At 46.2% G+C, this 25,990-nt stretch overlaps 1 protein-coding gene across 1 annotated transcript in view; it reads left to right on the forward strand.

Moving 5' to 3' along the window:
* ADCY2 (adenylate cyclase 2) overlaps positions 1-25,990 on the forward strand; it is a 395,282-nt gene that overhangs the window by 350,697 nt on the left and 18,595 nt on the right. The window contains exons 19-22 of the mRNA XM_063086882.1: positions 7,205-7,289; positions 12,971-13,129; positions 23,217-23,363; positions 25,086-25,193. Coding sequence (XP_062942952.1) covers positions 7,205-7,289; positions 12,971-13,129; positions 23,217-23,363; positions 25,086-25,193 — 499 coding nt within the window. The remainder of the gene's footprint in view (positions 1-7,204; positions 7,290-12,970; positions 13,130-23,216; positions 23,364-25,085; positions 25,194-25,990) is intronic.

A 25,990-nucleotide genomic window follows, 5' to 3' on the forward strand; every position in this document is an offset into this window, starting at 1 on the left:
TGGCTTTCACCCCACAGTGACGTTGAGGACTGAGCAGCTCCTCTGCCTGTCTCTCCCTGGAAAGCTGGAAGGTATCCGTCCTGGATGAATCAGACATGGCCTCTGTTGTCTGTTAGCTCCTTTTCTGTGATATGTATGCTGAGGATTTAAATGAGGCAAAAAAGGAGATCTGAACCCATACCACTGCTGTATCAACAGTGCCTGCAACTGTGCCTGGCATATAGCAGGTGCTCAAATCTGCTGAATGAAGGAATGAAAGCAGGATGTGCTCCTGAACAATCTGAAGAGCCTAAATGCTGTAATGAAATGTCTCTCCTCTCCTGCTTCCCTGAAGACAGAGCACATCTCCAGCTCACTGAGAACTTGTCTTTTCAGTATCCACATCAGTTTCTGGTTATACTCTTAAATTTAAAAAGAAAGTTTAGAGAGGGCATCTCTGTTTAAAGGCAGTTCCAGCCACCTTCTGAATCCACAGTTTGGACCGTGTGGTTGTCCTGTAGGTGAGTTGACCATGACTCCTGTGTCAGGGGCCTTTTCTGATCCAAATTCAACATTGATGATGGACAAGCCAACAAGATGGTACAAACCAACAGGGTTAGCAAAGCAAATAGGAGAGGTAACATTAGAAAAACTTCAGTCAATAGATAATTCAGAAGATGGCATCAAAGGTATTCTTACAGATTTATGAATGTGGAAAGCAGACTTTTTAGGAGAGAAAAAGAAGATTCCTTCGAGAAAGTGTGCATTAAAAATCCATTAGAGTGGAGGCCAGCACGTAGCACTACCTGCCATTATGTGACTCTGGTAAGTCACCTGTTGAAGAAAGCTCAGAAGCTTCTGGTGTTTGGAAGGTCCAGAGCAAGATATTTCCTAACTCTGTGGTTTTAACAGCAGTTCTCAGTGTTGTCTATGAGTACAACATGCTTTACTAAATTGATCCATAACAGTTTTAGTCCCTATCCATAACACTTTCTCCCAAAGCCCTCAGCCAGAGCTGTTGAGGAGACCAAGTACTCTTCAGGGTGAGGTTAATAACAGTTGGTATTGCTGGAAGCTCTTCTTGTTTTGAAAATACTTCCTCTTCCCATGACGTAGGCTTGCTACAGAGTCTGCAAGATGTTGTCAGATTTCTCCTATGAGTTTCTTTTCTTGCAGAACTGAAGAGTCTCAAGGGATGGCCATTATCATTTCATGAGGCCCCAGCCATTATGTTAACTGCCCTGAAGGCTAGAAATAAATGTACCTTTAATGCTAGAGAGGCATGGAGGCCTATCTAGAGTGCAAGCACGTGAGCAGAGGAGGAGCAGGGAGCCTCATAGACTGACCAGCTCCATGTGGGAGCTTTAGCCTAATAAAATACGAGAGGTCTTCAAAACGTTCATGGAAAGATTCATATTATCTTTTAGTTTAATTTTTCCATGAACGTTTTGAAGTACCCTCATAAATACTTTGTGGACAGCACATAAATAAGGAGTTAAGCAGCAGTTATATCCAGTGCTTAGCATCATCCTAGATTAGAGCAGGTAGAAATGTCTGCATGCTCTTACCTCCCTGACCTTAGCAACAGCTCCCTATCAAGGACAGCAGTGGAGATGCTCAAACTGGCATATATCATCGAGAGCTACGAATTAAGCACCTTCAGTGTGGAATTTTTCTGCTTTCCCTGTTTTTCCTGTGTCTCATGGAAATCCCACTGGCTAGAATTTAAGGTATTGTGATGTATTTTGACAGTGTCCAAACTTGGGATCAGTTGATGATGAACTAATGGAAAGGCTTGAAGAAAAACTGCAGGATTCATCACCCCAGGGGAAGGCAGGGACAGCTGCACTAGGCCGGCCCTGGGCTGGGCGGTCCCTGGGGATTCCCAAGCACCTGCAAGTTCTTTAAGGTCTCTTTTTTTGAATGAAAAATGTCTTCCAAATTTACCCTCTAATGCACAATATATTCAAGTTATTATTAAAAAGATTTAAAATTACTTTCAAATTTAACATTTAGGCTTTCCTAACCCCGCCTATTTTTCCCACCCTATGCCATCATCAGAAAGTAAGGAACGCAGCACGTTTCTTTGGTCTAACATCTGCTGGAAGGGCAGCAGGATGGGAGGTGACCCCAGCTGCCTAACTTTAACAAAAAAGCAAGATGTCCTAGGGCCACTCCAAACCAACCAAGCCTTCTTTCTTCTAGAAAGCAACCATTAGTTATCTGCTTCTTTAACTAACCCAAAACAGAAAATGTCCTGTGTTTTGGACTCCATCTGCAGGATAATACTTTATTTTTAGGCTGTCTTGTTTTGCCTTGTTTCATTTTAGAATGGGGGGGAGGAATGTCACAGAGCCTGTGCCCACAGACTGTACAGAACACATACCTCTAATCACCAGATCTTCAGTGCCTGGTGCTAGCACTGTGCTCAGTCCCACACTATCAGATTGCCCTGATATGCCAGTTGCTTCCTACTTAACATCACTGCTCTCTGCAAAATGAAACCACAACTGCACTGACTAGGGCACACTGTTATCTCCATAGCAAATGGCCAGCTGACTCTCCAGCCCTCTCTTATCATCTCTCCTGACCTGCAGCTGCCTGGGGGCTCTGCTCCAAGCCTGAGCCTCTCCCTTACTGCGCTGGGCCGTTTGCAGCACCGGAGTGTTTTGCTTGGCATTTATGAGGACCACTCAGAAAAAGCATGAGGCTCTGAGCCATCTGTCCTGGGATGCCTCTGGAAATCTGCACAGGATTCTGGTGAATCTGTGTCCAGCCAAGGAGGAAAGCATGTCCAGAAACCTCGTAGGGGAGCCGAGCTGTTCCCTAGCCAGTGCGGGTGTTTGTCCATCCCAGCATTCATTCTCACAACACACTTTTATTGAAGACCTTGCATGTGGCATGTAGGAACCAGGCTGAGCTGCCATCCTGAGCTTCATCACCAGCCCACAATGCGCAGGCATGAAGCCACTGCCTCAGTGACTCGGGATGGGGACGAGAGTCCAGAGACGAGATGGGCAGGAGAGAGCAGCAAACCCTACCGTGAGCGTCCGGGCCACCCCCGCTGCTGCTTGAGCGAGGCCTGGTCGAAGATGTGCCCACGGGGTGGGGCGCAGGGCTGTCTCTATTTCGCCATATACACTTTAGCCTCAACCTTTGTTTTCCAGAGTGTCTTGTTTTGTATTATTCTGGGCAGTGTTGTCTTCTGACCCTGTCGTTGAGGTCCCAATCCTGTGCTGAATAAGGTTCAGCGAGCAGATTCACCTCGGTGACATCATCAAGTTAGAAAAAACTGTAGCTCTTTGCATCATTCCACATCGAAGATTCCTGAGGATCGGGGGTCTCTCGTTGGGAACGCCGGGCATTCCCAGACTCAATGATGTGACACAGACACACAGGGAAGCTACGGGATATATCAACTGAGCCCATGAGGGTGTGATGGGGTGGGAGGATGGGATGGTCACTGTCTCTCTGCTGGCCTCTTTATAAGTCCTGGAACTCAGGGGTCAGGGTCCCCCGAGGAGGGTCAGAGTAATTTTTAATCTCCATTAGTGACCTGAAAAGATCTGATTGTACCTCAGCTAGTCTACTGTTGACAACGCACAGAAAATAGATTTCTTTGGGTATTTTTCTTCTTAAAAAAATAGGAGCTCTTTTCACCTAAAATAAATGCAAAAAATCTTTTAAAAGTAAGATTGTGTTTGTGTCTGCATGCCTGGACTGCTTTTTCTCTTGAGAATAATTCAAATGTCCTTTTTGCCTCACCTGAACTGTTTGCCTTTAGGTTAGGGACCAGCTCACCAAGTAATTCCTCCATCTCCTGCACCCAATCGGTTAGGTTATTTTGTTCTCTGGACTCCTCAAACGTGTCCATGGAATGATCACTCCATGAGCAGCCTCAGGTGAGGGCCAACTGCAAATTAGTGTGTGGCTACAGGCGTGTTTGGGTGTCTAAGTCCCTAGAGTCTAATTTTTAGATGTGAAAGAGAAAGGATGTGGTCATGCGTTGCCTGCCGATGCCATCGCGCTAGAAATCATAGAGTTTAGAAACTATCTCAGTTACATTAGCTGTGTTTTTTCCACTTACAACTCAGTGATGGCACAACCCTCACATGTGGGAATCCAAAGTGGATTTCATCCTTAAAACTGTAAGCAGAGAGAGAGACTCAGACCCAACTAACTGTCATTTTTATATAAAAATATAAAACCCCATGATGGATTGAGTTGTGTCCCCCAAAAGAAAATATATTGAGTTTTAACCCCCAGTTCCTCAAAATGTGACCTTACTTGGAATTAGGGTCATTGCAGGTGTAATCAGTTAAAATGAGGTCATGCTGGAGGAGGGTGGGCCCCATTCTAGTATGAACAGTGTCATTATGAGAAGACGGACACATGAGGACAGACACATAGGGAGAAGGCCACGTGGTGGGAAGACAGAACGTGCTGGAATGCACTGGCAGGCCAGGCCATGCCAGAGGTTGCCAGCAGCCACCGGAAGCCAAGACGAGGCAAGGAAGGATTCCATGCAGGTTTCAAAAGAAGTGTGGCCCTGGAGACACCTTGATTTCAGACTTCTGGACTCCAAAACTGTGAAAATAAATTTTTGTTGATTTAAGCCGCCCAGTTTGTGGCACCTCGTTGCAGCAGCCTAGGAAACTAATACAGTGAGCAACACAATTGAACGGACTCTGGCAGGAATCTCCTCTGGGTCCTCATTCTATCTATTCCGAGCCTCTCTCCCCACCACACACTCCTCTCCCTCCCCACCTCTCCACATGCACACAAGGAGCAGGTAACCCAGGAATGGGTCTGTGGATGGAGAATCTAGTCATTCAGATGTAAGAGCCCACATAAGAGAGAAGGCCTCCCATAGGAGTGGGCAGTTCTTCTACTAACTGAAGAAATTTTTGAGAAATCTAAGTGAAATCCAAGAAAGCAAGATGGAGTCCTTCCTAGTTGACAGAGAATTTCGGAAGAAAAAAAGGCATCCATGTATCAACACACAAGTCTGTTCTGCAGGCCCTTTGTGCCTCATTATTTCTGAGGTCCGTTTGGGTCTGTGTTTTCAAATCCTGTCCCCAGCCCGACGGGGTTTGTCCTGCTTTCTCCACGTCCCCACCTCCCACCCACCGTGATTCTCAGGAAGACTCAAGAGCGGGGAGACAGGTGGAGCGGGCTGTTTCCACTCCTTAAACCAACATTCAAACGCATTCATGTGAGCAGCCCCCAAAAGGATTTCTCTCAATAGGTGGTTTGCGTGTATTTTCTGTCTGATTAACTAAAACCCAGCCAAGCTCACAATTGCCGAAGAGGGTCTGACTCTCCGTCACTGAGAGGGACCTGGGCTGGCTCTGCGTGTTTGGGGCATCTGGTCCCAATGCAAGGAGGGACTGAGTTCTGATTTGTTGCACCGATGAAGCCATTGCAAAATCCTGAGCTGAGTGTTGACATTTCCCTCTCAGTTTGGGGCTTTCAGGGGTGGTGAGTAGAAGAAGGGGATGTCCCGGGTGCTGTCTCTGGACCCCTTGAAATTGTAAAGTAGTGTGATGCTCATGACAACACGACAGTTAAAAACTCAGCCTGCAGCAGCTTCTGAGGACATTGGCTGTGTTATATTCTCCTAACTCGTCACACAGTGTCAGTATAGTCAATGTAGAAAAAAACCTGTCTAAAATTTACTGACGTCAGCATTGTTTTTCAACTCCTGCTGTCATCCGTCACTTCAGCTGTGATGTTAGACACAGCCGCCACGGGCTCCGAGAGAACAACTTCATTTTATCAAACCGGTTCCAGAGAAACATGAGAGTGGCATGTTCCTCGGACTTCATTCTCAGAGAGAAATGGTGGCCTTCTTACAGTTGGTGAGCTCAGATGCTCCCAGCCACAAGAATCTGAGTTAGAGAGGTTTGGGAGGGAGGACAGAGCTCCTAATGCAAGCACAGCCTTTTTGGAGAGTTCTCTGAGGTCCCAAGCCCTCAAGCCACTGGGACCAGGCAATTCTGTCTCCTCGTTCCTGCAGGAACCCATGGAGGTCCTTCATTCAATTTATGACATTCACCAGTCTGCATTTCCTTTTCTTTTTCTCTAGTTTCCTAGCCCTGCCCCACTTCCTTTCCTTTTGTAGTTAATACTGGAAATTTTAACTACTCTTCTGAAGAGCTTTCTGTGTGTCAGGCTGTGCCAGGTGCATAAATATTTAATGTAGTGTCTAAAACAGCCAGGAAGGTCGGTATCGGTACCCTCCTCTGATGAGGAAAGTGAGGTTTGTAGGGGTTTATCCTACAAAAATAAGGTCCCACAGCTCAGGATTCGAACCTAGGCTCTCTTGTTTCACAGCCCACCTGAGCTTATTAGTGCTACACCAAATCCTCCTATTATCTCATCTGCTCCTGAACCCTCCATGGAGAAACTGGAAAATATCAAAGCAAGGACAACACGCAAGCAGAAAGTGATCACCAGAAATTTGTACTTGATTAAGTATAATTTATGCTGATTATGTGATGGGGTGTCAGTATGTAATGAATTTTTATTTTTCAGATCTTAATTACAGTTACACACAGGTACTTCAAAAAATCTGTGGAAAAATCGAATTGAAAGATAGAACGTTTTGAAGACCCCTCATATGTAGGAATAATCATCGGTCAGCTTAGGCAGGATGTGGTGGTGGTCACCGCACAGTGAGAAGCCGGGCAGGGATAAATTGTTGACGTCTGTGTGGACCTGTTATGCCTTTGTGACACAAAATCAAGTGAAAGAGTAAGACTGGGTGCCTGCTAGAAAATAATATGAAACTGTATAACTCATAGGTGAGGGGAGCTTGTAGAAATAAAGTTCTTTACTTCATTTTTGTACTTCACGTGGTTGTTCATTTCAAGCCCACTGTCTCATTCTGAAAGTAATAATGAAAACATTGAAGAAACCATGTGGCCAATGACCCATATTGATCCAAAAAATATAAAGGAAATGTTATTAAGACTCTTCTGTTCCTTCCTTTTATACTTGGTATAAAGTAAGAAGTCTATATTACTTTACTGTGCTCTCAAAACAGGGATGTTTTGTTTGGTGCCATCCGGGTTTGAAGATAGATTTGAAGCATATGTGTTTGGCTGGTATACAGTGTAGACGTGCACTGGAGACCCTGAACCTGTTGCTACTCAGATTCTAAGTGCTGTGTGCATGTTGTTTTGTTGTGCTGTTGTCTGTCTGTCTGTCTGTTTTTTAATAGACCAGGCATTTGGAAAGACCTAAAGACCATGGGCTCCGTGTCTCTCTCTATATTCTTCATCACGCTGCTTGTTCTGGGTAGACAGGTAAGAAGTCTGTTTTCTTGATTTAACTTCTCTAAAGTGCTCTGTTAACAATGCTTTGCTGATGTGAGTTGTAGTTACTTTCATGCAAGCAAATGTTTAAGAATCATCTCATCCCTTAAGAGAAACGTAGGTAGCACAAGGTGTGGGTGCTTCGATGTAGACAAAAGGGAAAAAGTCTGTCAATTTTTTCCACAAAAGGCAAACTTTGGGAATGGCAGAGATATGAATCAATTAATTTCCTGTTAAATCTCAAAATAAATTTTATAGGTTTTATAAGCCTACAAAAAAAAAAAAAAAGCATTCTCCCATAGTTTCCCAATAGCTGGCACTATTTGGAAAAATATCCCCTCGACTGGAGTTTTCATTGCATTTTGGAATGTGTAAAGTGCTTCTTTTTCTTTGAAATGGGTATGAATACCTTTGCTGTCATTTGCGATCATTCTTAGAAATATGGCCCTTTGTTCAAAAGCTTTATTCTGTGATGTGAGTGAAACTGTTCCTGCTTCCTTGGGCCGTCCACTCATGCTGGTCTCCTAGTAGAGACCAGGGGTGCAGGGTTTTCTGTACAACTGTTCTTGTTCTGACAACACCCACAAGGACAATCACCCAAAAGTTATGAGACTCACCCGAAGCCAGGCAGCTCTGTATTAAGTTCTGTGATGGGTATCGTAAGACAAAGAAGTGATTTATTTGGAAACAGCTGATTAAGAGGGAATGCCAATTAAATTATATACACCTTACCAAAGAGTTAAATTAAATCTGTGACAAATATCTGAGAGGCACACTACAGACTTGTGAGTTTGGGTCTGGCTTCTGGTTCTGCCCGCTAGAAAGCTGGTATTGGTACCCTCCTTTGACTGATGAGGAAACTGAGGTTTGTAGGGGCTTATCCTAACAAAAAAAAAGTGTTAATAACACAATTTTTAACAAAACTGTGTTAACAATTGCACAGACGGGCAGAGTCCACATCTGTGACTGTCAGTATGGCATCTGCGACACTCTTCTCTCTCCCAAGCAGTGTGAGCTGGACCCTCCCCAGGCTCCCTAGGGCTCAGCTGTCCCTCCTGTGCAAAGCTTTGTAAGGTCCCTTCCTTCCCACCTGCCTGCTTCTGTCTCTGGCAGTTTTTCTATACTGCATTCTTTGGCTTGCACTTTTGCTAACCTGCACCATGTCTTGTTCTTTTTTCCTGGTTTCTTCTGCAACCCACTTGTGTTTTTGTCTTTTTTTCTTTTTTGGATTTTTTTTTTTTTCTCAGTACTGACCAGCTTTCTGCTCTCACTCACAGAGCAGGCATGTCTCCCTTAGGAAACCCTATAATTTAGATGTAGAAGAATTTTATTTACCGAGGTAATCATTCCTCAGGAAGCAACACGTCCACCTCCCCTGTGGGGTCACTAGCTTCTCTGTTTCGTGCAGGATGCTTCGTCCTGCAGTTTGTCCTGCTGGAATCATCACTCAGATTGCTTCACAGCAGTGCTACTGAAGAGTCTAGAATGGAATTAAATTCTCCTCACTTCTTTGTTGGTTTTTGAGATGAAAAACATGCCATCCCACTATATCATTGTGGTTGAATTCAATGGCTGACAATCGATCCATTACCTTCTCATTGATTTAAGATAAATAATCAAAAGTGTTCAATATTATGATTGAGCATTAATTTAACACAATTTTAGTGATACTAATCATACAAGGAGTCACTCCTTTCTTGTCATGAATGTAACAATAAGTAATATTTACATCTAGAAGCCTAGAAAAGTTATTACTCCCTAAGAATAATCATTGTTAATAATTATTATTGAACAACTAACTACAAGTCACCTAGTCTGCACACCTCAGGAAGTACCAAGGTGAGCCAGGAGGCCGACCCTCAGTCCAAAATCATTAAGCGAATGATTTACAAAGATCCCAAGTCTTCTGGGCTAAGCACTTTGAAGTCTGTAGTATAATGTTTCCACACGCCGTTCCCAAAATACAAGTATATTACAAACAACCGTCCCGTATTTGAAATAAGGTTTTCAAATGCCATAAGTATCCATGGCCTCAGAGTTACTATAGTTTCTGATTGATTTATTAGATGATAGTATAGACATTTTGCAACTTATTTTTGATTGTCATTTGTTCTAATGGCTAACTTGCCCCATGACCATCTTTTATGAAATGATGGAGATGTGTTTGTTTTCTGAGCAAATTATCATGGTAAATATCACTTTAGATATCCAAGTAACCTTCATAAAAACATAACACAACTCTTGTACAAAAGCGACAGTGCTACTTCCTGTTTACGTTTAGTTAAAATCTAGTTTATGAGGTTGGCCGATTAGCTCCCTAAGTAACACGTGGTGCTGATAACACCAGGGTCAAGGGTTCAGATCCCTGCACTGGGCAGCCACCCAAAACAAAACAAAACAAAATAATCCAGTTTATGATAGAAATGTTAGCCAACTCAGCAGCCTCTTTTGGAAAAAGTAGAAGTCCTGTCTTTCACCAGACTTTAAACCACAGCACATTCCCACAGAGGCTCTGCATTCGAGGTGATGCATTTACGACGTGAAAGCAGGGGGCAGTCTCCGTGCCCTGAAAGTGAGGCTGACGTCATAGTGTGGGAGAGTGCAGAAGCCAGGAATGAGCAAAATCACATCCTGCCCTGTACTCCTTCTATTCACAACAAAGATGTAAAAGCCCTCCAGTTCCTCAGGTTGTTTTCAGAGCCAGACAAAGCACTTAACCATGCTTAAATCTGTGCTTGGTGTGCGTCAGTGGAGTGTGTCCTGGGGCCCCTGACTCTGCCAGGTTATTCCTGCTCTCTCTGCCATTGTTTCTAAACCCAACAAAAAGCAAATTCTGTGTCCCTCCATGGGATCTGGGCCCCTGGAAACTTGCAGAATAGCCCGAGACAGAATCAGAGAGATGGTGGCAACCCAAGTAATGGGGAGTTTACGAAGCAGGGCTGCAGGCTGAGGAAGACTGGGAGTCTCCCTCCTGCCGCTGTCTACACACAGAGTCCTGGGCCCTCTTTCCCTTCCTCAGCTCTGTCCTGCCCCAGGTCACCCAGGTGGTAGCATTGTCCTGGTCTCTGCAGGGTGCCCTCACATGGCCTTACCCCTGTGTCTCTGTCAAGTCTCCCTCTCCTTTCTCTTGTAAGGACCCCAGTCATTGGATTTGGAGCCCACCCTAAAACCAACAGATCTCATCCCAAGATTATTAACTACATTCACAAAGACCCCATTTCCAAATAAGGTCACAAGACCAGGGGTTAGGACTTGGAACTATCTTTTGGGAGGATACTATACAATCCTTTACATCCAGTTTAGTATAAAAACAGTTGTCTTTCTTTTGGAGCCCTCTATATGAATTTCTAATGTGGCTACTTATACATAGAGAAGATGATCCTAAACAGATTGCATTGCCTGGCAAAGTGATAAATGATGCATAGATAGATAGATAATTGATAGATGGATGGATAGATAGATAAGTGATTGATAGATGGATAGACAGAGAGAGATGGATGGACAGATAGTTATGTAGATGATAGATGGATGGATATGGATAGATGATTGATGGATGGGTGATGACGGATGGTGTATTAGTTCATTTTCTGTTGCTTATAACAGAATACCTGAAACTAGGTAATTTGTAAACAATTTATTTCTTACAGTTTCGGAGGCTGGGAAGTTCAAGGTTGAGAGGGTGCATCTGGTGAGGGCCTTCTTTCTGGTGGGGACTTCCTACAGAGTCCTGTGGCGTCACAGGTCCCTACTGCATGGCGAGGGCTGAGCAAGCACATTTTCATGTGCTTTCTTCTTCTCCTTATGAAGCTCCCAGTCTACTCCGGACAACCCGTTAAACCATGAACTCATTAATCTATGAATGAATGAATCCATTCATGGTAACATAGTCCTCACGATCCAATCACCTCCTGAAGGCCTCACCTTTCAAATGCCATAGTCGGATTTCCCTCCCCTTAATACTGTTGCAGTGAGGACCAATGTGAGCTTGACAGGAAATTCAGACCACCGAAGAGGGATACATAGATGAATGGTTGAGAGGTGAATAGACAGACAGACAGATAGATAGGTAGGGATAGATTTGGCAAAACGTTGCTTTTAGTCCAATGTAGCTGGTTCCAAACTACTCTGATTCCTTCCAGTAGGAGACTTACAAAAGGCTTACCTACGATGCAATAGCCTCATGCTGAAAACCTGAGCAGCTTCTTGGTGTAGTTTATGGAAACCTTTCAATCTTACATCAGTGGGCTTGCTGCCTTGACTGGTTCCTTGAATGTAGTCTCATCTCACATTTCACTTTTGTCTAATTTTGAGTGTACATCTGTGTCTTCTCAATGCTACCAACACTGACTGCTTCTGTCGTTTTAGTTTAAACCATCCACAGCACTGGTTTATATAAAAAAAAAAAAATCCAGAAAATCTATTCTCTAAGTGAGAGGGCTTTTCTAGTAAGTGAACAGCACAGTTTCTACTAGTACAGAGTGTGGAAAAATTGGCATTAATGTAAAACTTTAAACAATCTTCAAATATCTTTTTTGCAGTCTTTTTTGAAAATACCTTACTACATGAAATGAAAATAAATGCCACACCAGAGGAGGAGGAATGTTTGAGTATATCACACAGAGTTTGAATCAAACATAATGAATGAATGATCATTATTCTTTCAGGTTTAAAAATATGTGGACTTTTTAAATTCTCATGTGTACATGAGAGGTCAATTGCTTGTGTGTGTGTGTGTGTGTGTGTTATATTTTGCTAAACAAACCAACAAAACAAGCAAAAGCCCTGCAGTGTTCTTTTCTTTGCATTTATCTGTCAGTAAGTTACTATCTGTGTGAAACACACCTTTTCTATTTAGCTCTTCTGTTATAGGAGGATTCATTCAAGACTATTTCATTATATTTAAATTATTTACATCATAAGATTGATAAAATGATGCCAAGACCAAAAAGACTCTTTGTCAGTAAATGGGACTCTCCATTTCTACTATGTTAATAGTAACTAGATTTTTAAAATGTTATATTTTAATACATTTTAAAGCATGAACACATACGTCTCTACTAGCAGGCAGTATCTTAATTAAATGGTATCAGAATGAACTTTTGTCTATGTATAATGGCATTGTCTCAATACAATGCAATGCTAAATGAAGTTCATATTTTATCATGATTACTTAATTATATCATTTGTGGTAAGGTAAAAACTGATTTAAAATTACTAAAAGCAAAGTGCCACAAATGAACACTATTATTTATGTAAATCATGAAAGAGTGCATTCTCTCTACTGATTTGTCATTTGTCATTTTTCATTTATTTACCATTTATATTCTATTATGCCTCTTTCCAAAAAAAATAATTCAAGCCATCTTTTATTAACATAACTCTGCAAGAAGCTTTAATGACGTTTTGACTTTGAAACCTCCAATATAGCTGATTTCTCCGTTCCCGAGGCTGGTCTTTCCTTTCCTAATTCTTTGCAAATCTGTGTTAGAGGTTGACTGAAAGATGTTTCGGGGGAAATGGAAGGCTTTGTAGGGAGGGTGGTAATTCTGTGATTCTGTTTGGGGGTTCTTTTTTGGTTTCATTTTGTTCTTTTTATTTTCTCTTTAAAACCTCCACTTTCTGGCAGGACAAGATGCCTATTGTTTCTTTACCTCTGTGTCCTCTTGTAACAGAATGAATATTACTGTAGGTTAGACTTCTTATGGAAGAACAAGTTCAAAAAAGAGCGGGAGGAGATAGAAACCATGGAGAACCTGAACCGTGTGCTGCTGGAGAACGTGCTTCCAGCGCACGTGGCCGAGCACTTCCTGGCCAGGAGCCTGAAGAACGAGGTCAGAGGACACGGGGGGCAGGGGTGGGACTGGGGATGGGCCTGGGACACGGCCACGACCCAGGTGAAGGCTAAAAGCTTTGGCACTGAGTGGACCCCTGAGTGTTCAAAATGTCTAAGGTTGGCCTGAGTGTTTCAGCTTTTGAGAAGATATTGATTGGTTGTAGAGATGCCAACTGAGTATAGTAACCTAGAATCACCTGGGAAAGTCTGAGCATGGAGTTGATTCATTATTGAAGATTTCTTTCTCAATCATGTAAAGGTCTGAATGCGCATTATGAGGCACTGGGGTCCCAAACGTGCCCCCAAAGTGCACTTTCCTCTCTCCCCAGTGTGGGAGGATGCCTTTCTTACCAGTGCGTGGTAGAGGCAACCTACCTCTTTACAAGGGTCTTAGAATTTCAAATACATGAGAGAGACTGTGAGGTCCACAGGATTACAGTTATCCACACAAGAGCAGACTGAAATTGAGTCCTTCCATCTGAATGGATGAAGTGGGGATTTCATGGAACGTTTTATGGGAATGAATATTTGGCTACAGTTGGAAAGACTAGGGTGCCATTTAAATGCTGAAATGGCTTATAAAATGAAATGTCATGAGATGTCTTTAATACTGCTGAATTGCAAGAGAAAGCAGATGTGTCTACAGTTGGACTTGAGAAACACGTATCTCCACACCCACGGTATGCAAAGGCCATGCTCGGTACTGTGGAGTTTCAGAGATGTCTGAGGAGCCATCCCTGTTCTTAGGAAATTTTCACTGAGGCTTGCGAGGGGTGGGGGAGAAGCAGATGGATGGATTTGTTCATAGGTAAGCTCGACTCCATGATACTAGAGTTCAAAGCAGCCTCAGGTGAGAAGGCTGGGAACAGTATTTTTCTGTGGCATATTTAAAGTTGACATTGAAAGAAAAGTGCCAGGTGGCAGGGGAGGTGCCTGACATTATCACCGTCATCTTCCTAGAAGCCATTCCAGGTTCTCACAGCAAATCTGATTGACTATGGACCGCTCGCTTTCCTATTTCTTCTCCTGGTGTTTTTATACTCAGTAGGTTATTCAGCACCCTGTTTTCCTATTGACTACAGGTAATGGGATCACTACATCTATTAAAGAACCATCTGTTTTCGTTAGCAGTAAAGCAGCCTCTTTATGTCTAAATGTCTGGCTTTTGAGGTTGAGCATGTACCTCAAGTTGCCTCTGCCCCACAGCTGAGCTAGTGCTGGCCTTGGATCAGAGATGAATGGGACAGCGGTGGCCCCACTCTTCTGGACTCCTCCTGGGGACAGGATCCTGTTACTTCCTGGGACACTGGCAGTGTAAATGTAGGAGTCTAGAAAGGCTGCCATGAGGAAGTGACTTCTGAATCTGAAAAGAAAGTGCTAAACTCTAGCTGGGAGATGGGAGCCAGGGAGGAAGAGGGACAGGGAGAGAACACTCAGGGCTCCAAAGGGCTCCTTCTCCCGAGGCACCAGGAGAGTACCTGAAAAGAGCCTACAGGCAGACAGCAAGGGAAGATGCATTTGGGGTGAGCTGATAGGAGCATCCCTCCCCAGACACGAGCTAGAGGAAGGCCCCCAAGCCGGAGAAGCTCTGTGAAGCTCTGTGACGAGCATGGAAGACCCGGCCCAGGCCCCAGGCTCAGCGGCACAGGCCTTGCAGCCCCTCCTGCGCCCCTGACAGTCTCCGTGGGCCAGGCCACCAGAGGCAGCAGGTTCTCAATGTCCTTCCCATCTTCTTGGCTTATTCTAAGCAAGCATCAGGGCACAGTTGTCCCTTTGGGAATGATAAGGAAAGGCAGGGTGGGGATGAATAAAACCAGAGCCACACAGCGTGGGCTCCCCTCTTAGTCTCGACGTTGTCTTCTACCGGGAACTTGAGCGGTTACCTTCCAGGTCTGAGTCTACCTTTCCCGCACCTTGCGAGGGGTGCCCGCAAATGGCACTGTGTCTCCTGCTGGGAGGTGGGCGATGCCGGAGCAGGGCCCCAGCGCCGGTGCCACAGCTCACAACGACTCCTCCATTTGCTGAGTGGCCCTACTGTGTGCAGGGCGGGGACCTTCATGCCACTGTCCTGTGCTCCCGATGGTGAGGTGATGTTTCCCACCGAGTCTCCTGAAGAGTGCTGCTATACCGTCTGTCCCTTTCACGGCGGAGGGTGGCTCCGTGGGGAAGGGCTGCATAGTGGGGAAGGGCTGCAGACGGCACAGCCTGCAGGAGCCCGCAGTGGGGAGTCAGGAGCCCGGGATGAGCCCTGGCTGTGGCCCTTCCTCTCTGCGTGGGCAGTTGGGGAACTTGGATAAAACTAGCTCTGTGCTTTGTTTCCTCACTTGTTAAATAAAGTGGGGGGAGAGGGGATGGAAGTCCTCATGGTGGCCACTTCATCCCTGTGTGTACATGGGAACCTGTCATTAAGCACTGAAATAATTTGTCCCTGCAGATAACTAGTGCCCATTCACCAAACTCCCAGCTGTGGCTCTTGAAGGTGACTATTGCTTCATTCAGGAGACAGAAGTCCCCAAATGTACACCTGACAGAGACCAGCCTTCAACCCTGCAGGAAAGTAACCAGGAGCTCAGTGTCAGAGTGTTTCAAACTCTTCCTAGCACAAATGGCTCCATGTTCCACATCAGCCATAGTAAGGGGCTTGGGTTCTGGTGCAGGGTCCAGTGATCCCTGTATGCTGTTGGGTTTGCACTCTGTAGCTACTGACCTGACAGAGCTGGGAGGGTAGAACCACAGACACTGGTTCTCCATTTGGGGGCATCTTGCCCATGAGACTCTCAGAAATGATCATTTCATTCTGCACAGCTCGTGGGCTGCAAGGTTCTGTTTGTTTAGTCATGCAGCACACAATTCCCCTTGGCTGTCACATTCAATATTTCACTGCCAATTTTTTGTTGGTTAGGGTAAATATTTGGACTGGCTCAAACAGCCACTGGAAGACTTGGGGACTGAAAAACTAAAAGGAGCACCCCCTGGGGCACACCACAGAGCAGCCCCACGCTGTCTCCTGGAAGATTCTGCACACTCCCCGGGTGGGGATTGCTATCCAGCTGCTGAAGATCAAAGAGTTAGAGCAGATTCTGTTAGCTACGATGCCTGTGGGAAAAGCCCTGAATGCAAAGCAGAGCCCACCGTGAAGGGTCTGAACAGGAAGGAGAAGCCCTAACCAGCTGCCTAAATGTTCTGAGAGTTCCCACAGTGAGTCTCGGTCAGGGAGGATTTTGTTTCATCTACGTTTTCCTTTTTTCTGAAAACGTATAACAAGGCTGTTATAAAGACTCATCTGAGTGCATAAAGCATAGCAACCCCCTGTCCTACCCATCTGCAGCTTCTCCTGTGGCAATCAGACCTTCCCGTGCTAGATTGACTTTGTCCCTGGGTGAAAGAACCCATTTCCTTGGTCTAACTATGTAATCCTTACCTTGCCAGCCCAAGCCAGGTACATTGCATGACATTTCACAGCTAAACAGTAATGCTGCCTGTTCTATTTAAGCATGTAGTTGTGCTGGCATGTTAGCTCAGTTGGTTAGAGCACAGTGTTGTAACACCAAGGTCAAGGGCTCCGATCCCCATACTAGCCAGCCACCAAAATAGAAAAAAAATGTAGCTATTGTCACTGTTTCTGTCCACTCCACAGAGTCAGTACCCAACAGATGCACCCTGCCAGAGCTCTCCGTCTCTCTCTGAGGCTTCCAACCCCTAGAATGGGGTCATCTCTGGTGGACCCTAGACTGGACATGGAAGAGCGTGGCTGACACTGGGGACCAAAAGCAATGCTTCTTGAAGTGAAGGGCAGCAGCAGTCTGTTAAACATGCTGTCCCTGGGCCCAGCGTGAGCTTTCCTCCACCGCTGGGCCCTGCTGGGTGGCTCTCAGCCCTGGCACCTCTTAGCTGTGGGGCCTCCACCTTAGTCCTCGCAGAGACTATGACTAATTTAGAAGCAGTAATTCATAGGGAACTCTTAGAAGAGTGCCTAGCATGCAGTAAACACTCCATCTTTGCTATATTTTAAGCAAATGCCCTGAATTCAAAATTTGAGAATCACTACGCTCAGACATTTCCACAGAACACGTTGTGATGGTATTCTGTGAGTCTTTTGGAAATAATCCAGGGAAAGTACACTTTGGCAAAAGAAAAAAATAGGAATTGACATCATATTTTATTTCCCTCCATGAGATCAGCTTACACATTACCATTTCTGACTTACTTAGTGAAATACTTCATGCAAGAATAGGATGGGGGCCGTCTCCCTGTGTAATGACTGCTCTGAGGATGAACAGCCTCACTGGGAAAAAGCCGATAAGTTGGAGCTCTGGGAGAAACCAGGGAGGCTCCATCTCTCTCCATGCCAAGATCTGAGATAGATGAATTACCTTGTGAGTCAGGAGCAGGGTGCTTCGGGTATCTCTACTCCGTGAGTTTCTAGAACAATCATTGGATAAACGGCATGACTTGGGCCGTGACCTACATTAACAAGGAGCATTCCAGGATTGCATTTTTATTCTCCTCCTCACTGCATCCAGGTACAGAAGAAATCGATTTCCCTTCAGAAATAGGGAGTCGGGAATGATTTAATCACTGCCACAGTCAGTTCCAAAAAGCTTTTATTTGGATGAAAAACCATTCACTATGCCTCGGCTCAAGGTGTGTGGACAGTGAGCTAGCTGCTGGCATCTGAGCCCAGCTTTGCAGGCCCCTGTTCTTCCTTCTCCTGGGGTATTTGTTTTCCTTAAAACTTTCTGAAGCTTCTCCATCAGCTGTGAACTGTCATGGCCAGATTCAGCCCACACACCATTCGGAGAGAGTCCTATGCACCCGGATGGGAGCTCGCTCTGCTCTGGGAAGCTCTCCCCACTGCTGTGTGCGGCAAGAATGTTTCTGAGAAGCCCCTTCAACAGACGTCAAAGCTAGCTGTCATCCCTGTGGGAAGACTGGGTTTTGTCACCAGATCCACCCCTTGCCCACTCCCCAAGAAGCAGAGACTGTGTGTGATATTTTGAGCCAGGCAGCTGCATATAGAGAGAGCAGAGGATTGATCAGAACAAGCCACACAAGGCACAGATGACACTGTAGACATTTGGGGATGTCTACACAAACAGCACCTCCCTTTTCTGCCGTCCATGAGAGCCCTCCTGAGACTGCTGGAGAGATCCCTCAGCAGCACTTGTTATCTGTAGGAGGGCCAGGCTAGCCTGCCACTGGGCTGGTGAAGAGATGCTTCTGTATTTTCTAATCATTTGATTCCCCTGAATAAATGAAGCATTAACTGACAGTTGTGGACACAAGGTGCTGAACAGTTTGCACAGAGGTCAACTGGAGGAGTGTGCAAGATCAGAAGCCCTTAGTGTGCAGGCTGAATCAGTGAGAGAGAGCACCCGCCTGGAAGATTGGAAACCAGAGCATTAGTGAAAGTTCTGAATGTTTTCTAGAACATACTAAGCTTCCTCCAGCCTAGGTGAGAAGCCTGCGACATCTCTGCACCTGGGCATAAGCGGTATCAAATGGACTTTGTTGCTGTGCTCCCTGTATTTGCTCTGTCTCTCCAACCAGACTCTAAACTCCTTGAGGGAAGCTCTTGTGTTGTTCGTCCCTGTATCCCTAATACCTGGTATGAAGCCTGGAACGTGGCAGGCCCTCCATGGGGGACGGGGGGTGCGCATGTGCATGCATATGTGTGCTTGTGTGTGTCTGAGTGTGTGTATGTGTGTGTATGTGTGTGTGTAACAGAGTGTTAACATGAATTTCAGCCTGTGACAACAAGAAACAGTTGCTCTCCTATTCCAAAGAGTTGCTAACCTGAGTGTGGAGCTTACAAACACCCCCCTTGAAAACCAGTTACATGATTCAACCCACATATAGCATCTGAATCAGCCAGGAGACTAAGGGTTGGAAGAGGGTTTCTGGACAGAATGTAATGGGAATGAGCCCTCCTTAAAGGGGAGGTGAGAATGCCCCCTTACCTCTAGCCTAGGGAACAGACCAGAACCACTCAGCCTGGGATGTACCCCACGACTTGGGTCTCTGAGTGGTCCTGGGAAGCACCTCCAGTGGATCCTGACACTTGGAAATACCAAGGTCAGGGACTGATTGAACATCTGAGTCCATGTAGGTGGGAGCTGTGGATGGGGATGTAACTGGCTCTCAGGGTTTTGGAGGGCTGAGGGTGTTGGGTGTTGCTCGGGGACCAAGCAAGAGAGAGAGTTGGCCGGTTTTACAAAGCTGCCCCAAGGGGTGAACGGACCCCAGCAGAGAAGCCAAAAGAATAACCTGAGCCTGGAGCTGAGAAAGCAGTAATGAGCAGGAGGGGTGTGCGTGGCCCCCATCTTAAGAAACACAGGTGGGATGTCAGTGATTGGGGAAGCAGCAGGGAGTCTTCAACAAACCCACAAAAATGTCCACAGAAAGAAAGCCAGGTTCGAGTCCCCAGGGAACAGAATGCAGTTAATTCTCTCTGTCACTTTGTCCTTCCCCTGTCTCCACCCTGGATGGTTTGGGAAACCTGGCTAGCAAGTTGGGGAGGTCAAAGCTCAAGGTGGAGAGAGAGAGGAGAAGCCAACCATGCCCCTGCCCCACCCTGCAATGACCTGACCCGGGGAAGGGCAAAAGACACACTCAGCCAGGCTCAGAGTTTCGACCACTCATGGGACAGGGCACTTTAATTATTGTTACCCCAGAGTGGCCAGAAGAGCCATGGGGTCACCCCAGGTTTCCATCCAGGACAGAGGAAGAGCTAGCCACACTTAATATGCTGGAAGGGACAGTGGGCACAGTTGCTTTGTGATGATTTTTCTGTCCCTTGAGCTTACTCAGCAGCGTGGTTCCAGGTAAAGGAATGTTGAAATGACATCTAGCTCACTTCCAGTTCCAAAGCTCAGTGATACTTTTTGGTAGCTGTGTGCTGGACATGGGTCACCCATTCCAAACCCTGAATTCCAAAATCTCCTCAAGGCCTTCCCACCTGTCCTACTGCACCCCCAGTTTCTCTGGAAGTGTAAGACAACGACAGGTCAGCTGCCAGTCAACGTGCGGTCCTCTCTGGCCCCACACCCAATCCAAAGACCTGCGGGAACCTCTCATGAGTTCAGGGTACGGTTCATCTTCCCCAGAGAATTTAGGAAGAATGAAGTTTTCCTGGTTTTCAAATAGTTATAGTCCTTCGGAGGTCCCAAATCCCAGGACCATGGGAGCAGGGGTCTGAGCTCACCCTGGGCCTTTTCCTAAAGGTTTCCAAGTGAACACTCTGCCAAAGAGGGAGGATGAGCAGTCTGTAGTCCCAGCCCCCAAGTGGCACCCACAGTCTGCAGAGAATGCAGGGATTGGTCCTGCCCCTTCCCCCAGCCTGGCCTTGGTGCTTGCCCTGCACCACCGAGCTCCATTTCTGTTGGGCTTTAAAAACTAACGCCACCTTAAGTGACATTACAAGTGGACTAACGTGGCAGCCTAAGACGGCACCGTGAGGAAGTAGGGTGGGAGTGTCTGCGGGAACCTTGCCTTAGCCCTTAATTGGCCGTAGTTGTGAACACTGCGTGATTGCAATAGATAGGCATTGAGACAGGACCCTTAAGCTGATTGGAGGATGTAAAAAAACCTGCCTTCCCCATTTGCCTTTAAAAGCAAGTGCTTGTGTGCTAATAAACGGAACTGCTCGACAGAACCCCCGCCGCGTCTGAGTGTCCTTTAATGGGCTGGTTGGGGCCAGCGGTGTGCTCACCTCTCTTCACGGCTCTCTTCCCCCGTCTCCTTCCAAAGGGGACAGGAGGGAAAGAGGAATCCCGGGCCGTTCGCTCGCCCACCAAAAGGAACGAGGCTAGGGCTGTTCCGGTCGGCCGGCAGTGGACCCGACACATTTCCTCATTTAGTCTGTTGTTCTTAATCAGGGCTGCACAGCAGGATAACCCGTGGAGCTTTTCTAAAATGATGTCCATGCTGGGAGCCCACCCTAGGGGACAAGGTTCAGCTGGTCGGTGGGGAGGCCCCAGCATCTGCCTTCTTGGAAGCCCCATTGAGGATTCTCTCATGCACTCCTAGTTGAGTGCCGTAGCGTGGGATGACATGTCCGATCCAAGCCGACAGTCATTTAGATCCAAGGTTTAGTCTTGCATTTCATTATCTCCACTCCCAGACACCCTTAAAGACTCCAGGGGAAAGAGAAGGGTAAAGTGACAGGACCTGCAAGTGACGGAGACCCCTTGCTTCCCCTAAATCCAGGCAGCACAACCTGTGGTCATTCATCAAGAGACATGGGATCGGGTGTGAAGTGTAGCATTTACAAGGGTGGACCAGTCTGCAGTGGTAACTGCAACTCGGGGAAGCAATGTAACCTCTCTGTGCCTCAGTCTCTTTATTTGTAGATGGGGAGTAATAGTACCAGCCTCGTGGGATTGGGACTGTAGTCAGGGGCGAGTTGATGTGTGCAGAGCATTCACGGAGTCACCCGTCCCGTCATGCAGCCAGCACCCTGTAAGTGCTGACTGTGACCGTGCTTATCTTGCCATCACCGTCATTCCCCAGAGGCTCACTCTGGCCAACGGTGCAGAAATGCAGGTACAGAGACGTGTCCGTGCCTTGCAAGGTGAGCCCCTTCTCCTTCAGATTGGGGAAGTCGGTGGAATTTTTCTGACTTTTATAAAACTCACATTTTGTCTAAAACAAGCTCCTAGGGGGTATGTCTTCCCTATTACCCGACTCCCTGGGCAGAGTCAGCTTTACTGGGACCTGGCCTTGGCAATCCCACATGCCATGGGTTGTCCAACACAGGTGTAAATGTTCACACAACCAGCTTTGCAGGGAGAGAACATGCAGGTCTGTGCAACAAGCAAGCTCAAGCACATCGAGATTAGATAGGAAGGAAAAGTGGGTTCTATTGTTCATGTATTTTGTAGAGATTTAGAAGCGGTGGTGGAAGGCATTACAGGGTGGCCGGCCCATAAAGAAACGTGCCACGAGTCTAGCTTTTCCTCAAAGCTGTTATGAACCGTGACGGGGTTGCCATGGTCCTGACGTGTTTGTTGTGAGAACTTGTAGGTGAAGAACGGTTCCTGGGAGAGGCCATCAGACCTTGAAGTTAAAACGCTATCCAGTGTCACTCCCTGCCCAGGGATTCATCAGCTGCTGAGAGAGCAGAGCTCACCCATGGTGCTCACATGGAGCGGGTTCCCTCGCCCCGCCAGGCACACGGGAAGCACCAGCCCCCAGCACTCTTTCCTCCGTTCGGAGGTCACCATCCTGCCTAGCAGACTCCCCTCATGTCTTTGGGCGGAGGGGACGTTTCCCATGCTGCACTGTGTCCACGGTGGCACTGGCCACTCTGACTGTGTTAGGGCCGCTTCAGGACCTGAGGCACCTTGCTCCTGGGGAGGCAGATCCTCCACACCTAAGACCTGCCCCATGCCCACCTAAAAACCCTTCCTTTCTGAAACCTTTATTCAATTTAGAGGTGTCTCTCTGTGTTGGGAAAACTATGGAAACACCTTGCAATTGTGTTTACAAGACACTGCAATTTCACTCTTATCTGTGGATGAGGAACTGTGACCCTCTGTCTGTGTAAGGACAAGAAGACAGCCTGAATAACTATTGCTGGTGTCTAATACGATAGGAGTAATTAGCTGAGGACTTCCACTGGTTCTTCTGGTGTAACTGAAGGAGCTTGACAAGGTTCACCTGCTCTTGGGCAACACTACGGAGGAAAACTCATTAAGACTCCCATCCCATAACGAGTTATTTTAGGACAGTATAGTAGTTTGGGAAATCATTTTGTTTTCCTTCAGTTTTTTGAAGGACCCTTTTTCCTAAGCCAGACTCTGTGGTCTCTTGCGCTTGTCTAAGGAAGAAATGACAGAAGGTTTAATGCAGAGCACACATCCTATCAACTGGTGGTGGCAGTGGGAACCTGCGTCCAGCTGATTAGAAGCCTTCACCTGTGATCAATGGCCGGGATTGGAATTGGCCAGGGGCTGGGATGGGGCAGGTGAAGTGGGGTATTCGAGGGATCTCTTTACAAGTCTTAGCATAAACAAACACTTGCATTTGGAGTATTTCTGTTAAAAGCTTTCCTGGAGCTCAGCTCTTCCTTTTCTCCCGGGCAGGAATTATACCACCAGTCCTACGAATGCGTCTGTGTCATGTTTGCCTCCATTCCGGATTTCAAAGAATTTTATACGGAATCAGATGTGAATAAGGAAGGCTTGGAATGCCTCCGGCTCTTGAACGAGATCATCGCCGACTTTGATGACGTAGGTACCGAGAGTTACCTTGAAGGGCAGGGGTGCCGCCAGTCGCACACTTCGAGATTCCTGCACATCTGAAGTTAGTTCAGTATAGTGGCACGTGTTAGAACTTGTCCTTTGGTGTACTTTCTGGCGGCTGGCATTAAAGCCTTTTGCTCTATTTATGTCCCTGACTAATTTGGGAGAGACACGTACATTGTATTTTTGAAGCTGATGTGACTGGTAGAAACAGCTACCAAAATCTATTAAGTAGAATATGTTATCCAGTGTGCTAGTGAATTCTCTAAAAGGGCTGGAATCCAGGGAAAGTACGTGGTTGTCCCTTTATACATGGAAAGGTAATGAATATGTTTATTACAGTAGATTATCGGCATGTCTGTGCCTACTTTGTCAAATATCAACTTGAACTCTGCGTGGGTGATGCACTTTATTATTGAAAAAGCAATATGTATGTGAGATAATACATCAAGTTTTAGAAAGGACAAAGTATATGTTTTAGAATTTGAAACAGGTGTCATTTTTCAACTTCCAATGTTCTGTCTCCATAAAGAATAATGTGTTCTGTTTTCTGGTAAGAACAAACTCTCCTCTGGTTTTAAGGATATTGCAGCTATACCATTCCTATCACCATCACGCAAAACAGAGGAAAGTTGACATCCGTGAGCACGCGTTCATCATGACTCATGAATTTTGAGATGGAGAGATGACATTATGTAGTATGATGCTTTGGGGGCCCTGCGCATTTTCTCCTACCACTATCATCACCATGAGGTTGACTCTAGGTACTCATGGTAAAGTAATGTCAGCCAGAGATTACTGTCACACCAGGTGCCTAGTGAAGAACAGCGGCATTTTTACTTCACCTGCCCATCAGTAAAATAAATGTCCACCTGTACTGATGGGTGAGTGACAGTGGCTATATGGAGATATGATACAGGGATTTGCTTACCCATCTTAAACTCTTTGACATGTAGTCCTGATAGAATCTCCTCTGAAAGCAGGAGGACCAGAGAAGGCCCAAGAAATATGCCCTGGTCTTTGGTGGGTCCACCTGAGACCTGCCCTCCCGAGCAGATACAGAACCTTCCAGAGTTTCCTTCACTCCCACTCTACACCCACTCTCCCCTCCCCCAAAGTGTCTGCTGTTCTGATCTTTCTTCCATCCCACCCATGGCCTAAAGGACTGGGTCAGGGAGGAGACAAGTGGGAAGCTGGAACCTGGTACTGGAACAAAAGTGTTAGGGTGGGGACTGATGGGAAAAGCCATTCTACATCTTTATCCCTTCCACCTCGAGCACTCAGAGGGCAAAAGCCAGTCCTCAGCACTGATAATTGGTCATAAATCACCTCAACCGTGCAGGGAAGATGTCACTCATTGAATCATAATTTTATATTTATACCCGTCAGACACATACTTGGGGAAATTTATTTGAGGCCATTATCACTCGCATCATAATTTATCCTGGTTCCTTCACTAGCAAAGTTCGAAAGGTAATTTACGTTCATTGGAAGTAAATCATACTGCATTTCCTGCCAAGAACACGCTCTCTATGAAATGCACAAAGTGTTCTTTCGCAGCGGAGCCCAAGGTCGAAGGGTGAATAAGCTGTGGTTGCGGCAAGTCACGTTCACATTACTGTGAACTAGAATCTGAGGATGTCTCTGTAACGTGCTCAGCTTCAGGTCAGCACCCCCCTGAGTAACCGCGTGATTACCGTTGCTTCGCAGCTGCTGTCCAAGCCGAAATTCAGTGGAGTTGAAAAGATCAAGACCATCGGCAGCACGTACATGGCAGCGACGGGGCTGAGCGCTGTGCCCAGCCAGGAGCACGCCCAGGTACGGACGTGCTGGCCGCCCTGCGGCACACGTGAGCCCCGCTCCATCCACGGGTCATGCCTGTAGCCAAAACGGCCATGCGGTGACCTGTGAACTGTACTGTCTGTACAATCTGAAGCTCAGTGACCAAGGTCCTAGGAGAAAGGATGAGGATGCTGGAGGCTTCTAAGGGCTGAGGGTCTGTTCACAGAACTCCTTGTGCTGGTAAACAAAAGAAAAGACAATCAGTAGCTGCTTGGCAGATAAATACGAGGGGTCTTCAAAAAGTTCATGGAAAGATTCTTAGTGTCATTTAATTCCACTTTTCTACGAACTTTTTGAAGTACCCTCCTATACAATGAAGTAGAAGATGAAAGCTCTTTATTTAAAGAAGACTCATTAAGGATGGCTCCTAACCTTTAGATTTAAAACAGTGTGATCAAAAAACAAGTTGGCCACGTAAAAATTTGGTTGAAAGGGGATTTGGGCAAAATTGAGTATCTTCAATCGGGGAGGGTTTTGAGGAGATTTTCTGCTACATTATGTTTTGGTGTATGTGTGCGTGTAGCTATACTTGTGTAACTTTTTGGGATATGGGAAGGGGTCTATAAAAAGTGCCCCTTTTCCTGAGAACAGTGGCCTCACTGACTGGCACCCAATGCAGGTTTGGTGCAGGGCCTGCCCTCTGCTGGGCACAGCACAGAAGAACTGAACTGACCAGACCACGGCTTTCTGCAGGCAGGTGGATTCCAAAGGAGAAGGGCTGAGCCCCATACTCTGAGCTCCTGTCCCACACCGAGCTTCTATGGAAGGAGTAT

Source organism: Cynocephalus volans, chromosome 2 (assembly GCF_027409185.1).
Source record: "Cynocephalus volans isolate mCynVol1 chromosome 2, mCynVol1.pri, whole genome shotgun sequence".
Taxonomy (NCBI): Eukaryota; Metazoa; Chordata; class Mammalia; order Dermoptera; family Cynocephalidae; genus Cynocephalus; species Cynocephalus volans.